The following is a 17,464-nucleotide window of genomic DNA, read 5'->3' as shown; positions in this document are numbered from 1 at the left end:
CTGCTCTCAGCTGTTGTCTCCGTCACATTTGGGGCTGTTTTTCCATCATGGGTAAGTAAATAACCTCATAAAATTATACGGCATGTTTTCCTAACAACTGCACAAGTATGTCCACTTCTTAGTAATGAGTATGTGTATATAAACACACACACACATATATGTTTTATTTTGAAATTTGTTTTATTCTGAAAATTGACTGGATGCTGTTGTTGTTCCTTTGTTTGACTTCCTGCCCGGCTTGACACATTCGCTCGCGGCTTGCGCAGAAAATAGACCAGACACCGAAACGATCACTGCAGGGCCGGCGCGGCCGGTGTGGATGACACAATCGGTTAACATGGGCGCCGAAAGGAAACTGGCTTTGCTTCGAGGCACTTCGAGGCTATTCGCAGCGCTTCCGCGGACGGTGTGGCCCTGGCGTAAATAATCAGCCATGTGTGTCTGACTGTGGATGGCAGAGCTGCTGAATGGATTTGTGGAGTTTGTTAGTTGCAGCAATGGCTGTTAGCCGTTAGCTCCACTTGTTAGCCGCTGAATGGCAGCAGAGCAAGCAGCCACCTACTGCTGGACTTTGACTAAATCTATTAAGGATAAAAATGACTGTGGACTCAAACTAATGAGCATTTGCATCTCAAGACTAAAACTAACACAGCTGCCAAAATGAGCACTACGTTTGGGTCCCAGATTTTGCTGTGGAATAAGCGCTCTCAACGTTCATGCTACTCTTTAGTACAAAGAGCTGTGGACATAATGCAGCGTCACAGAGGAGGAGCATCTCTGCACCTTAAGGCTCTAAAATAACATTGTTATCGCTCTTCTTCTTGGAAGTGGTGAATTTACAGCTCACAGATACTTAATGCGACAGTCTCTGGTTTTTGTGTTGTACATTTCTGATCCGTCGTTAGCACAGTTAGCTTGTTTACTACATTACACAAATGCTGCTGTCACACTGAACATCCCGCTGAGCCTGATTCAAATGTTTATATGAACAAAAAAAAAAAAAAAAAATCACAAAAGAATGATTGAATATTTGTATTAAACAGCAGAATCTGATTTGACTGAATCAGTCTGTCGGGTACCAAACCTAAAAGATGTTTGTTGTGCAAACCTGATTTTGAAATTGATTGCTGTTTATTAAATAATGGATATTTAATGTTAGAAGAAATAAATCACAGATAATAACTGTATAAATATAAACAGATAAATATAAAATAATAATTGAGAGTCTTGCTCATTTGTGAATGTCTTTAAGACAGGTTTTCTCACTTAAATTAAAGCAGCCATCCCTCATTAGATTCCTACTTTAATAATATTCAGTGTAATACTCTAAATGAAAGGTAATGTGGGGAGGAGCCACAGGAGGGCGCTGCAGCTCTCATCTGCTGTAGTATCCAGCAGAGCGCAGACTCTACTGTTAACTGTCAGCTCTGCGAGGCCTTAATTAAATAAAACATGACATTAAAAAGTCCATTTCAAGGCAGTACGGTACATAAATATAGCATCAGTATGTTTATATTATTTCTACATTAAATATGAGCTGATTTATTTCTGTCAGAGAAACAGAAATCTGTTGAGGCCATATTTAAAGGTCAGGATGTATTTTTAGAGAACTATGACTCCTCGAGCATCAAAGACTGTGGAGAAGAAGGACAAATGAGCATCATCATTGTCATAACAGAATAAAACCCAGACTGAAGACAAACAGGAGTCAGTCTGATACAGTCAGAGTGAAAAAATCCACATTAATAACATCAGTTATTTCACCAGAAACAAACACAAACACCGTAAAACTCTGAAATATGATCCGTTACACCTCAACAGAGTAAAATCAGCATGTTGTGTTGTTTAATGTGTCACAGCTTATAATGAATAATCATATCTTCTGTCTGAGAGACGAGTACGAAGACACAAAAAGAAGGATTATACAAGAGGAGAGATGTGAAGATTATGTGTGAGCGTGTTTCTGGGGTGTTGTGTGTGTGTGTGTGTGTGTGTGTGATAAGACAGAAGGACTTGGCCTGTGGATTGCAGTGTGATGCCAGAACACACTGCTGTGTGTGTGTGTGTGTGTGTGTGTGTGTGTGTGTGTGTGTGTGTGTGTGTGAGCGACTTGGCTTTGTGACCAAAGCTTCAGTTTCAACAAACTGCTGAGCTGCTTCTGTTCGATACTTCCTACAGACTCAAACACTTTAAGCATGCTCTCCTCTTGTTATTCCATGAATTAAAATAACAATCTTTAAATAGTTTTGTTTCCATGTTGCCGTCAGATCATGTGGTACTTTGACACTTTCAGCGGGGAGACGATCCTGCCGTCTAATTAAGGTTTATTGTGCACAAACAGGCGGCTGATCAGCAGGTTACACACTGGAAACAGGAAGGAACAAAACAACAGGAGGTGACGGACCAGCTGGCTACCTGGCTACACACACACACAGCGTAATATAATAAGATATAATAAGTGTAATAAGCACTGGTTTAATGCTCCAACATGAGAATTCTTACAGAAATAGTTTCAGATTTTGGGAAACACATTTATTCACTTTCTTGTGATGTGACATCAAACCACTCTCATGTCAGTAAGTCAGTTCAAAGCTACAGGCAACAGATGGTTAGCTTAGCTTAATATAAAGACTGTAAACAGGAGGAAACAGCGAGCATCACTCTGCCCAAAGTTAAAAAAAAAAAAAATCCTCCCTCCAGCTAGATTAGTCATGTCACCATACCAGAAATGTAGGAGTCGATACCAACACCAGTGAAATTCCACAGTTCTCTAAAGCCAATCCTATATACAGGTACTTGTCTTTCAGATACAGTGCAAAGCCTCCTACAGTCTGTGAGATTTTAGCAATCTCATCAGTTTAGTGCAGCTACACTGCGCGACATGGATCATATATACTGGGGTACGACATAAAGTTTGATGTATTCGGACTGTACGATGACAGTGCCTACTAAATCGAAGGCTAAAGGCCTTTGCACACTGTTTTTTTTTTTTTTTTTTGTCCGAACTTGTTGTACAGCTAAAGATAAATACGACCTCCTGAACGAGTCCTGAACTCAGTCATAAAAATTTTCAGAACAGGTTAAATTTTCTGTATTTTTCATATTGGTCAGAGCCTTTAGAGACGTGTGACTGAGAATCAGTGAAGAAAATGTGGCGGCGGGACACAACAGCGACAAGACAGAGGAACGGGGCGCACAGAATCATTTCATAACTCAGATACCTCACGTTCAAAAGGTCAGATAGTAATATTCATTCGATGATGACGAGGAGGAGGATGTGGCAGCTACGGTGCCACATGAAGGACAGGGAGAGAGTGGTGACAGTGGAGAGAGGCAAAGGAGGAAGTGTCTTTTCACTTTGTCATGTACTGTCACCAATTTGCGCACCAAACAGAACAATAAACGCAACGGTATCAGTGTGCAAGGTTTCTGTGCGTAACGATTTTGTACAGATGACGTATTAAAAGAACGCATCCGAAAAAAATTGACTCAGTGTGCAAAGGCCTTAAAACGTACGTCCATTGACGTCAATACGCAAGAACAAAACGTCATCAGTATGCCTCATCAATCTTCGCCACTGTCATGGTAAGAGAAAAATGACAACATGAATCGAGCTCTCGCTATAGCGGCAATTATGTATGTCGAAAAAGTCCCAAATTTCATACACTGTCAGAATTTTATCCCAGGCTCTATTCGATTGCAAGACCATGACGATCTTTGAACCTCTCTCACTGTGCGACGTAGGACCACCATTTTAGAGCCACAATCAAAGATTTCACCACTTTTCGTTCACGCTTGTCATCTTTCGTCTGGGACAGCCCAAAATCACACAGTGTATATTGGGCTTAAGGTATGTGTAAGATCTAACATGTTAATCAGAGCTTAAGAGATGCTAGAAGCTGGAGTTTGTGACCTTTGTTACAGAGCCAAGCTAGCTGTTTCCAGTCTTTATGATAAACTAAGCTAACGAGCCGCTGTAGCTTCATATTTACTCAACAGAAATGAGGGTGGAATCAATCTGAACATCTGACTTTCAGATAGCGAATAAATCCATTTCCCAAAACACTGAAGTGCACCTTTAAGCAAACACAAACATGACCTTTGACCTCACGGTGTCTGGATACTGCAGAGGAGAGATGTTGGAGAGGAGGGAAAAGGTGTGATGAGGGAGAAGAATGAAAGATGAGAGTGAAGGTGAGACAGAATTGAAACAGGAAGAGAAAAGAGAGGAAACAGAGTGGAGATGAGGAAGAGGAGATACAGCTGGGTGACCTAGATGTCTGAGAACACAACAAGCTTTCACAACGCATGACGTTACTCCTCTTCCTCTGAGCACCGTGTGTGTGTGTGTGTGTGTGTGTGTGTGTGATGTCATCCCCCTCTGCCGGGTCTAATCTGTAATAAACTCGCCGCAGGACCCTCCGTCCTCCCACCAGAGACAAACACACACACACACACACCCCACTTATTTTAACGTTAGCTCAAAGAACGACACATTTGTGATTCTGTGAAGGGAAGAAGGTTTAAGGTTTACATTATATATGTCATTGTTTAAACATGTCACCTTTTTCAGACGTCATTCAGGACAAATATTAGAGTCACTGAAATAAAACCATGAAAACAGAAAAGCATATACACACGACAAAGGATGAGTGAATGTCAGTGTGTGTATGAGTGTGTGTGTGTGTTGAGCTGGGTACGTACCCTAAGATGCCCTTGCCCGCCCTCGGAGGGCTCGGTGGTTTCTGGGTGGGGGGGTTGGACCGGGATAGACCACCTCCGAGTTTCATGTTCTGCTGGCCGTTCACCTGCAGAGAAACAGACACACAAAATCAGAGTTTAGCTTGAGATCGTCTCAGGAGAGTCCCCAGTGTGCAGAGTTTTTTAACGTCATCATATCTTCTTTCAAACTACCTCATAGTTTTTCTTTTAAATCTGTAGAAAAGGTAAAAATTGGATTGGTGGTTTTGCTTCTGGTTTCCTAAACAGGATAACCCTTATTATTGCAAACAAAAGCCATCCTGCCCAGTTCCTGATGAGGTGGACATGATAACACCTTCTGATGTTTGATTTGGATGTAATGACAGAATGCAAGGGAAACACGCAGAGAAGGAAAACCAGACAGAAGTAGTAGATAATCTGTTGAGTGTTTAATGGTTATTAATTTCTGATTTAGAACATTACCACCATGAAATTATCAGAAAATAAAGTTTGATTTCTTTTGTTCACTCACTCATTGGATTAGTCACTGGCATTTCTGTATGTACCTTTATAATGGCAGTTTTTCCTCCCTCAGTCACACGTATTACTTGTATTGTTCAGGTATCATGTACAGGTGTGTTGTGCATCCTTACCTTGAACCTCAATAACCACTTAACACGTCAGTGAAAGCAATGGGAGCAGGAGGAAGAAGAAGAGAACAGTTGTCTAGAGGTTAGTGACAGAGCAACAGCATCATGCAAACACTGAAACAAGAGGCAGAAATCAAACCCCAGATAGAGACACAGATGAAACAGAAGAGAGACAGAGTCAGCTCTAACAGTGAGGACGGGAAGAAAATGTCAAGCTGCACTTAAATCAACAATGACAACAACATTAAAGCCACTTTTACACTGCTGCAGATGCAAACTATCCAGTGCGACACAAACACAGCAGAAACAACCATGCACACAAACATGCTGGTTTAGATCCCTTCACCTTTCAGCGTCATGGCTTTGTTCTCTTCTTCTTCTTAGCATTGCAATCTCTTTTCACAGCTGTGGAATATTCTGTCTTTTGGTTTGTCTTTGCTCTACGTGGCTCATCCACCACACAGATATCTGTTCTTGTGGTGTTTACTAAAGGTTGTAAAACTTTGTGTATCTCCTCAGATTTGTAGCGCTGACTGCTGGTATGTAACTATATAGTGACACTATGTGATTTCTACTGCACTGTAAACATCTATAATCCTTTCTGTCATTATTATTCCCACCTTGACTCCGTGTCCGATGTCATCCAGGACGCTGTAGTCGATGGGCTTCCTGATGTAGCGCACCGGTCTCTCTGGATTGCCCGGAGCAACTATTTTATGTGAGCGGGACGTGTTCTTATTGGTGGTCAGGATGCCGATCTCCCGCCTCGCTACCTTCTCTTTGTGGATGTCGACGGTCTGAAAAGAGACACAGACAGAGTGGGTTACTGGCTAATTCAAGTGCAGAGGTTTTAATGTTAACGTGATTTATCAAAGCTGAAATTAAATTGCTGTCAGACTCGTGTTGTGGGAAAAAGAGTCTGTTTAAACGTCAGGGAAATTAGGAACACCCCTACATTAATCACAGTCTATTAAGGAGTCTGTAACAACTTGCAGGAGCCCATCCGTGCCCTGTACTGATGTCTTTGTTTGTCTGACTAACAATCCAAATCCTCTAGATGTATTCACTGTGAGCAGCTTTCACACTGCAGATATTTCTGGTGTTGTACATTTTAATATGTATGACAACCTGTTCTCCGAGCCGCCAGACAGGACGCGTGTTAATCGTGTTTTCGGTGGTGCATCAGGAGTTTCAGGTGTGTTTACTCAGGTGAGATGAGAGAGGTGACAGTTCTGAAACATCACAAAGGGTTTTCATTAACAACAGTGAAAATAACTAAGAGGTGACAAGTCTGCAGCTGTGAATCATCTGCCTGTGTTTATGAGAGTCTAGAGAAAACATCTACAGGCCTGGGTCCACAAAGCTTATTTTTCTCAGCGTTGGCATGGTATTTCAATTGTTGTCTATGAGGATGGTGTATATGGTCACATGCAGCCGCCTGGAGAGAAAGCGTCACGCCCGGCATCTTTTTTCAGAGTGCTCAGACTTTTTTTGTGTGGCCACTCCGAGCGCTTTTGGGCCTGCGTCCTCAGAGCGTTTTTCTTCAGCAGAAAAGCTGTGGCAGGGCGCTGGGGAGGGGTCCATGTCATTGGTCTGACAGCCCATTGGTCCAACATCCCATTAGTCCGACGGTCCGCGGTGCCGAACGGCTCACGGTGGGCATATTCCTACCTTGATGGTGCGCCGGTGCCGACGGAGCAGGCTCACGGCTTATGTGTTTGTCACTTTCTTTTTCATTTTAACCCACACCATGATCTTTTCCTGACCCTAACCAAGTGGTTTTTGTGCCTAAACCTAACCAGACCTTAACCACAGGGCATCATGATGATTTCGGAACGGACTTCGGAACAACGGGTTTAATATGGTCGGAACAATGGGCAGTTCCCCTGGGGAGTGCCTCATCCAAGCACTTCTTTTATTGAGGTGCTTTGCATGGGTGTGTTTCTATTAAACAATATCTTGACACTGAAGTTAGCTAGGTGGCTAATGCAATGCTACATTAACAGAGGGTGGGCAGTTAACTTCAGCAAAGAGAATGGTGTTAAAAGCACAACACTGACCAGAAAGATTCAGCGTCCACCGGGCGATCTACTTCCAGAAATTAGCTTTTAAGTCTTTGTTGTAACAGTACATAGTAGCCTAGCTGAAGAAGCAGCAGTGACATCACCGCCCTGCCCTTTCGTTGAAAATCTCTTAAGGCCGGTGTCGTCACTGCCGCTTCTTCAACTAGGCTACTATGTACTGTCTCAACAGAGACAGAAAAGTAGGGCTGCCCCCTAACAGTCGACCAGAAAGGTCATTAGTTGGCAAGATTTCATCGGTTGCTTAGTCGCAGAAAAAACAGAAAAAAAAACAAACAAACGTGAAACTCTATCAGGAGCTGCCCCTTGTCAAAATAAATCCAAACCTATATGACTGGACCGTGTGTGACTTTACTTTGAAAGGACAGACACAGGAAGTGTCCACACTCAGCAGTCAGACAGGAGTCAGGTTAATCTCCAGGGCTGGTACCTGCGGTTATTCCACAGGCTAGTTAATAACATGTCGGGCAGGAAATCCAAAGTGTGGGATCATTTTGAGAAGGTGAAGGACAAACCCAAGGTGATATGTAAACTCATCTTCATTGGTCGACTACAAACATGACATATCATCTGAAACATGGAAGTAGCTACATGCCCATTAGCCCACAGCGTCATTAACAGGCGGCTCGCTCAGTGTGTGACGTGCACTTGGAGATAAAATATAGGCCTATATTAATGAAGGTTCATTAGTACGGTTTGTATTTCTCTGTAATGTAGCACAGTGTTAACAATGTTACTGATACTATTCTTTCTCACACCTTCAACTCAAACCACCAAAATATATCATTTAAAAATTACATTCATATCAGAAACATGATGCGGGAGACTAGTCGACTAATGGACCTGAATGATGACTACTGGTCGACTAGGAAAATTCTTAGTTGTGGGGGCAACCCTACAGACAAGCCAATTTTCTGGGAGCAGATCGGTCGGTGGACTCTGGATGTTGCTGGTGAGAGTTGTGCTTTTATCACTGTTAGCTTTGTAAGCTTGAAGTTAACTGTGTCAGCCGTCTTTTAATGTGGCGTTACACACGGCACGTTATCAAAAAAAGCACTAGGGTGAAGAGTTCCCCAGCTTTTCTGCAAAAAAAGAAAAAAAAAAAAAACGCCATGTGGACACGGGCTCTGAGAAAGAAGAATGAGTGCGTCTGAACTCATCACACAGACACACTGTGCATTTGTTTCATCTTACAGGACTCGGCTGTTGGATGATTTCTACAGCATGAAGTGAACGCTGAAATGTGATTCTTTATGAGAGGGAGCCTCGCAGCACGAACCGCTCGCCTACATAACAGATGTGACTGTGTCTCGCTGAGCTGAAAGCAGTAATTATGACGTGTAATCACAGTCCTGGCCTGACATGAGAAGCATCTCATTATTCCTGCATGCAGAGTTGATTCTGATTACACTGATGATTATTATTACAGAGGTCTGAGGAGGAGAATGGATCCTCTGTGCCGCTGAAAACTGCAGTTTGATTCCTTTAAGTACTCAGCTTCTGTGTGGGGGGACTGTTGTGAATTTCAATGTTTAATGAATGAAAATCCTTCTTTTTCCTACAGCTGGTGTTAAATAATGAATCTGAACACAGAGTGCATGCAGCCACGTGTCAGCTTACTGAGTATGAATGATGTGTGAGTTTGTAGAGAAATATGAAAGTGCTGGACAAAGCTGCAGAGTTAGAGACGTATACCATCGACAGGAGATTTGAGAGAGCTCAAAACCAATTTGAGAACTGCTCAGAATCTGTTTTGTGCCAGTCTTGGGTGGTATCACAGGACATTCAGATATACAGATAATTATCTTTCTATTAAACAAATACAGAGATGCTGTGTTGAGGATGTGTTGTATGTAGTGCACAACATGTGCCACCAGAGGTCAGTCTCTCCTGTGGAACAGGCAGCTGAACTGACAAACATGGCGACTGTGAGTCGTGGGGAGCGTTACAGGACTGTAAGTAGCCGGTCAGCAGCAGCAGAGATTCTGATTTTCTGCTTGCCAACAGTTTTTGGAGCTCCCCAACAGAAGGCAAACTGGTGCTCCAGCATTTTGTGTAAACTCCATCCATCCATTTTCATCCACTTATCTGGGGCCAGGTCGCAGGGGCAACAGGCCAAGCAAAGCACCCCAGACCTCCCTCTCCCTAGCAACCCTTTCCAGCTCCTCCTGGGGGACCCCAAGGTGTTTCCAGGCCAGATGAGATATGTAATCTCTCCAGCATGTTCTGGGTCTGCCCCGGGGCCTCCTACCAATGGGACGTGCCTGGAACACCTCCAACAGGAGGCGCCCAGGAGGATCCTGATCAGATGCCCAAACCACCTCAACTGACCCCTTTCGACACAAAGGAGAAGCGGCTCTACTCTGGATGTCCGAGCTCCTCCCCCTATCTCTAAGGCTGACACCCCACAGAGGAAACTAATTTCTTTCTGAGATCTCATTCTTTCAGTCACTACCCAGAGCTCATGACCATAGGTGAGGGTTGGGACGTGGATGGACCAGTAAATCAAAAGCTTCGCCTTCTGGCTCAGCTCCTTCTTCACCACAGCTGTCCAGCGCAGTGCCTGCACCACTGCAGAAGCTGCACCAAACCGCCGATCCATCTCACGCTCCATTCTACCCTCACTCATGAACAAAACCCAGAGGTACTTGAACTCCCTCGTTTAAGGCAGTAACTCTCTCCCAACCTGCACAGATGGCTTTTATCACTTAGTCACGTATCCTCTATCTTATTTGTTTATAATTTGACGTTCACTATTGATCTGTCGTGCTGATGATGGCTCTTTAGCTGAAACATGTCTGTGTCTTTATGTTTTTGTCCATATTAAAGAAGTGAATTCTCACTGGGGATTCCTTCTGGCGAAACAATTTGGGCACACAAATACCATCATATGCCGTTCACCTGGGTGAAATGCCAAGAAAGTATAGAGTTTTGAATAAATAGATACCGCCTGAGCCTATTTTGTGCTCTCTGAAATCTTTTGTCATCAGTAAACTTCCACACAGCGTGGTGTGGTGAGATGTGTGGGTGCAGAGTGTTGTGTAAGCCTGATCAGACCACAGTGGTGATGCTTCACACCTACAGACGGTTTTATTTGTCTGACCAGCTGACAAAAAGAAGAGTCTTCTTTTTCTTCATCTTCGTAGACTCTACACTTTACTGCACTGCTCTGGAGTAACCTGATACTTTAGATATCATGTAAAAAAGTACTGGGTCTCCTTGAGTCGGCAGTGGATGAAGAAAAATCCTCCTCCTCCCTGACACAAAGCTAAATCTAGCTTCATGCTGTTATTAATAAGATCTGTTACAGAACACGGTCCACTCCAAACACACATTCATCACACTCTCCTGTGCGCAGGATGCAGAGTGGAAACACAGAATAGATGTTTCTGCACCGGAGCCACTTATCACTGTTTATTCACCTCTTCAGATTGTTACTGCAGCGTGCTTTGGGATTGTTCTTCTATGTTTTTAACGTGTGGTATCTTCCTGAGATGAGCTCAGCGAGGAGAGCTGTATCCACAGAGCAGTGAACAGAAATGAGCCAGCATGCATACATGATTATATACTGTGTGCTTTCACCCATGAGGCCTCCCACCATGAATAACACAGCTACACTGCACCCATGGTACGGCTCCATGCATGCTGACAGACTAATTTTAGGTTTTAAAAGCACTTTTTTTGCCCGGAGTGGGTGATTAAAGAAATGTGGGTGGGTGAAGTTGAACTGTTATTTCACAGGAGTAGAAGGGGGCTGAATCTCAATTTAATATAAAGACAAAAAGCTGCTTTTAAGCTTCAAGATTTATAGATTTTCTATGATTTACGAAGTAGCCTGCAATGGGAGTTCAGAGACATCACTGTGCAGTATTCTCTGATTACTGAACCAGTACTGGGTCAGACCTGTGAAATGTGGTTGACGGAGCTCTCCATGCGGCGCAGCTGCGAGGCCTGGATGTCCAGCATCTGCAGCACGTTGTTGGCGAGTGTGTTGATGAGGTAGGCGACGCTGGCCAGAGACTGGGTGGTGTAGCTCTTCGTCTCCTCCAGCGCTCGCTCCTTGTCTGCCGACTGCGGGGAGAGAGGAGACAGATTCAGGACAGGAGTCACATCAGTGCCACCATTTTATGTTTGTATATACACCAGAGAAAAGAGTGGAGGCAGAACAGATTAACACATTAATACAAGGGACGAGCAGCTGCTGTATTTATATGAAGCTTATTTATCATGTCATATTTATTTTGTGTCATTGTAAATGATGTATGTATTGCACTGCACCTTACTGTTACTTTTATAGTTAGTCTGATATTTGGTATACATGTGCTTCTTCTACTATGTTACTTTAGTCCTTGTACACTGCGCACTTTGCACTCCTCTAACTTTGTATTGCAACTGCTGCGCTCTTATCTTTTCTCATCTTACTGTCCAGGCAGCCCGCCACGATTAAAACAACTGCCACCCAAATAGATTTTCTATTTTGGAGCTGGACTGTTCGCTATTGGAATATAGTGTCTTTCATTTGGTTATTTATAGCACGGCAGAGACAGAGCAGCAGAATTTTAGGTGCTTTGAAAGTATTCACTCGCAGCAGCTGCTCCTCTTATCCATTACTCTGATTAGATCAGAACAGACTGATTAATCAATTATCCACCCAAGAGTCACAACCTGCTGCTGGGGCACCTGGTGGTTTAGTGGATGGAGCAGGCGTCCTATATACGAAGGCAATGTCCTTGCCGCAACAGCCAAGGGTTCGATCGTAGCCTGTGGCCCCTTGCTGCATGTATTCTGCCCTTTCTCTCCCCCTTCACACTAGACTGTCCTATCTAATAAAGCCAAAAAAATAAAAAAAAAAGTCAGTAATTTATTTGTTTCAATTCCACATTATAACTTTTGTGTAGCAGGCTAGGCTGCAGCACCCGCAATTGTATTTTCTCCACCAAAATGACAGATGTCAAATCAAATTATACATCAAGCGTCTCTAGAATACCACGGACGAAATGCAATAATTAAAATTAAAACAATTTAGAGGTCAAATATTTTAATATGGTGGCTGCTAGGGCCATAACGGTATGTTTATTTGTGTCGAACCGTTCGGTACGTGACTTTCAGTTCGGCATGACCCTGTTCCGAATTATTGGGTGCAGGATATTATTTTATTTTATTTTGTTTTGTTTTAATTCACTTAAAATATCTAGTTTCCCGATGGACATAATTGAGTGACGGACTGAGTCCGACCGTAAATCTCCGCCTTCACTTTGTGCAGCGCATTCTCGCATTTGGACAACATGGCAAGTGAGCCTGATGAACCTGAAGACCCACCCGCAAACCTTAAGTCCTCCGTTCGGGAACACTTTGGTTTCAGGGTAAAATACGAAGATGGAAATAAACAAGTGGACAAGACAAAAGCAGTGTGCCAACACTGCAGAACAGTGGTCGTGTTTCCAAGTACATACCCGACCGCTGTTACAGCTGCACTGTACTCTTTTTTTTTTTGCGTAAAATTGTTTAAACAGAAATTTATATTTATATTTTTTATTCAAAACGTGTTAAAAAAAACAGCAGGATTTTATTTTTCACTTTTATATTTCTATTTTTCATTCAAAAATGTGTAAAATAAAAAGCAAGATTTTATTTTTTAAATTTTATATATTTCTATTTTCAATAAAGTACAAGATATTTAATAGTTGTCTATTTTTTTCATTACTGTACCGAAAAAAAAACGAACTGTGACTTGCGTACCAAGGTACGTACCGAACCGTGATTTTTGTGTACCGTTACACCCCTAGTGGCTGCTGTTAAGTCATTTCTTTATTACTTAATCTTTATTTTTTGCTGTATTTCTTTGACGCTTTATTCCCCTCACATTCTCCTCTAATATCTATCTTTTCTTTGTCTTTCATTCTCACGTCTCTCTACTCCTATTTCTTCAGCAGTAAAAAGTAAAACTGTTTAATGTTTTTTCCAGATTCCATTGTGTTCTATTTAAATTTTTCTGAAGACTGTGTTTTATTATTCAAGCACATTTTGTCTTCAGAAAAAGTGTCTAATCATGTGCATGGATGAATAACATTTTAACAAATAAAAAAGAAAATTGAATAAATATAAATATAAACACAAGACTGCATTCTAGTTGAAGTGTTTCAATACGGTTTTAAATTTCATATTTCATCCTTTTGTAAAATAAAGTACACGACATCGTTTTTTGGATGACTGCAGGTCAAAGAAAAATGTCAATCTCATCCCAGCATCAAAGAATAAAGTCATTTCCCTCACACATTAGTCAGATTCCTTCCTGTATAAGGGTCACTGGTCACATGTTTTAACTTCCTGTGTATAAAACCCAATTACTCTTACATTCATACATGTATTTTTACTGTTAACACCTTCTTTTGAAAAGCAGATGTAGTCATATGTGTGTTGTTTCAATACATTTACAGGTGGTTTGACTACAGAGATGTGAGTGACGACTGGTTTGACACAGGAACATTAGCTGCTACCTCCCAACCACCAGAGAAGCAAAAGTGGACGGGATTCTATCAAGCTTTGCTAAGCAAGAAAAAGATGTTTTCTGTTCCTCGCATCTCTGCGGTCAAATCAGTGTTAAATTTGGGGACAGACACGGACAGAGCAGAGCAAGGTCTCAGAGAGTAGAGCAGATGAGCCTGATCAGCTGACTGATTAAATTTACTGTCCAGACTTATCTTTTTACACCCACTATGTGGAGGAGCTGAGCCTTCCACTAAAACATGCTACAATGCCTTAATCTTTATGAACAGTAACTGTTATGATATGACAGACAAATGGACGTCAACTCTACTGACCCTAATTACACCCTTCCACCTCTTTAATGTCGTAATGAAAATGGCAGACAGCATGATGTCAGAGTGAAGCTGTTAGCTAACGGATACAGATACAGAACGATAATGAATGGAAATGCTCAAATGTGCATCAACATGTGCAACCACGTGCGTGAGCACCTTTATGTGTGTGTGTGCAACATGTGTACTGTATGTGAGCAAATGACAGCAGGGACAGTACAGAGAGACACACTGATGTTAGTGTGTGTGTGCTGAAGCATGATGTAGGTCAGTGCAAACTCATTCATGCCCGAGGTTGACAAGAAACACACTGACACCAATGTGTGTCTCTCGCTTACAAACACACACACACACACACACACACACACACACACACAAAGGTTTTGTGAATGCAGAGCTGTCAGGTTTTCTCTGAAGGAGCACTCGTCTCTTGTGTCAGTTTGACTTCTGATACAGGAACAACAGACTGTGACACAGTGACAGAACGATGATGATCGTTTACAGTGTGTAGTCTCAGCTGTGCGACATCCTGAAACACCACAACACCTCCGGCCCCAGACACGGTGCAGTATGAAACATAACTGATGGTTATGCTAACAGGTCTTGATGAAGATCACTACCTGACTGGACAAAAAGGAATGAGAGTTTGTATCCTGCAGAAGGAAAAAGTGTTTACAACATCATGTATGGAGAAACATCGTCTCTGCTGCAGCAGGGAAACCACCATTCTGCATGATGCTGTATTGGTGCAGATCTTTAGACGTGAAACAGGATATTGTTACTTTCATCACCGTTCTGTAAAGCAATGAGGTACCATGGATGTATAAAGAAAACTGGATACAGTGTTGGAGGTGGGGCGGAAAGTTGTTCAGTGGTGCATGAAACCTAAAGAGTTTGACATCCTGGGTATGACATTACCTAGATCTTCTGCATCGTTGGGCCCATAAAGCAGGTGCCCTTCAGCAAGCTGAGCAGCGCTCCGCTAACTTGAATGAGGATAAAATGATTTGATCTTGCAACTCTTCTTGACTTACCAAATGTTATTGGACAGAATGGATTACATTCTGACAGTGAAATGAGTCACTTTGCAGGGGTTTTGACACTCAAAATAAATGTATCCAGCGATTTACATACGTCACTTTCACAATTTAACTCGAGGGGAAAAGTCTTTTGGGCCTCATAGCATCACGTGGAGGACCCTGACATTACAATTACATTATCTGGCGACTACATAAATTGCCTTTGAAGTCTGGCGCACGTTCTGGAGACCTGTGAGCTACGTGTCATTTGACCAGTTTGTGTGCGCTAGAGGTTGGTAAAATAAGTCTCTGGCTAAAGGCTTGCTACGTATTCACACTATGCTCATTTTGCAAAGCTAATTATTAAATTATAGAAATCCTAAATACACCTAAATGCTTGTCATTATTGCAGATGAACATGAGTGTGTGCACCATCCAGCTGCTGCTGTGCACTCATTGTTGAGTTCTACCTTTTCAATCTCGTCAACTTTATCAATGACACCCAGATATCTACTATGTGAATCTGTGAATTTAAAATCATTAAAGATTCGACTCTTTACTTCTACCGCACTACATTTTTTACAACACTACACTTATTTAACAGCTTTAGTTACTTTGCAGGTTGAAAAATATAATATATATTGTCTGAAACTGAGCAGAGAGAAGTGAATACTAACCAAGATTTTTTATTATTTTATCAATAGGGTTGCAGCAATATACAGGTTTTAAGGCATATTGTGATATAAAAGTTGATGGTTATCATACCGTGTACGCGTGCTTATCTACAATACTGAAAAATAAATGCAACTGGACGGAGATTCTCCCCTTTATTTGAGTTATTTTCTGTAGGGAGACCTACTACACAAACTTCCATTACGAATATGGTTTCAAGTTTAAATTATAGTAATAAAACATTTATTTAAACAAAAAAATAACCCTTTCATTTTCATTCCTTTAAGGGTCGTCCTGGCTGATCCTGATAATAATAATAACTCTGCAATATCGTGATACTTTCTGAGAGCATCATCGTGCCGTGAAAATCTCAGAGTGTTGCAACCCTAGTTATCAATAAACTAAATATTTAACATGAATATTCCAACTCTTCGCACAGTGTTCACCAAAAACACTGCGATCAAAACAACCAAAACAAATGCAAATGAAACATAAAAAAACGAATAAATTATGTTTTATTAATTTAATAATAGTTGGCACAAAACATAGCAAAAAAAACCAAAAAAACAAACCAAAACAAAAAAATGCAACTTTTCTGAAATTTTCACTGTCTCCTGCAATTTTTTCGCAACAAATATGCCTAAAACATCGCAACTTTCATCGCAGTTTTTCAGAAAAGCAGCCATGAAATCAGGCATTTAGGCCGTAACAATCCCGAAAAAAGCCTGCGAAATCCTGGAGGATCCGATTTTGGATTCAACAGTCCCAATCATAAATCAGTCTATTAACTTTTTATCATTTATTTCTGGATTCCTTTAATCCACTGATCTCCTTGGCACATTTTTGATTTGTTTTCATTTTTTTACTCATATATTTATGTGTCTACATGTTACTGTATATCACGTTACAGTATGTGTGAAAGGCAACCTGTGGTGGGATCAATAAAGTTGTCTGAATCTGAACAACCCATCGTTATATAAAGTCTCTAATATTAGCTCCATCTTTAGCAGCTCCAACATTAGTGATGAACACATTACATCAATAATTATAATCCAATAACATGATACATATTATTCTGAAATGAGCCACTGTGCATGACTACATTTGCGTTTGGTACTTTAAGTATATTTTGATACTCAGTAAGAATTTAAACGCACGACTATGACTTCTAACAGAGTATTTCAACACAATGTTGATACTACATTTAGTAAAGTAAAACATCTGTGTACTCTCCACCTCTAACATGTAGCATAACATCAGACACAGAGGGACTCTCGACACGCACAGGTGCAGAAACACCTGAACTAAAACTATAAATCTTTTCTTTCCCAGTTTAACGTCTCTTTCCTCCCCTCCCTCTCTTCATCACATCCTCCTCCTCATTACATCTCTTATTTTCTCCCTCTCCTTTCCGTCAGCCATCTGATGTCCTGTTAGCTGTGACCTAGTTGGAGGGCTGCCTCCTCTGGCCTGAGGACAGGGCAGAGCCACACACACACACACACACACACACACACACACAC

General features: G+C 41.7%; 1 protein-coding gene across 4 annotated transcripts in view; it reads right to left on the bottom strand.

The window, feature by feature from the left end:
- LOC125899292 (abl interactor 2-like) overlaps window positions 1-17,464 on the bottom strand; it is a 41,044-nt gene that overhangs the window by 11,172 nt on the left and 12,408 nt on the right. For 2 of the 4 annotated variants that reach the window (XM_049593475.1, XM_049593477.1), the window contains exons 2-5: window positions 11,336-11,503; window positions 5,972-6,148; window positions 5,355-5,372; window positions 4,705-4,808 (exon numbers count right to left, since the gene is read on the bottom strand). In XM_049593475.1, coding sequence (XP_049449432.1) covers window positions 4,705-4,808; window positions 5,355-5,372; window positions 5,972-6,148; window positions 11,336-11,503 — 467 coding nt within the window. The remainder of the gene's footprint in view (window positions 1-4,704; window positions 4,809-5,354; window positions 5,373-5,971; window positions 6,149-11,335; window positions 11,504-17,464) is intronic. The other 2 variants (XM_049593476.1, XM_049593478.1) reach the window with 1 other exon arrangement.

This window comes from Epinephelus fuscoguttatus, linkage group LG13 (assembly GCF_011397635.1).
Source record: "Epinephelus fuscoguttatus linkage group LG13, E.fuscoguttatus.final_Chr_v1".
NCBI classification, from domain to species: Eukaryota; Metazoa; Chordata; class Actinopteri; order Perciformes; family Serranidae; genus Epinephelus; species Epinephelus fuscoguttatus.
The sequence above is the reverse complement of the archived record's forward strand: the minus strand, read 5'-3'. Positions and strand labels throughout refer to the sequence as shown.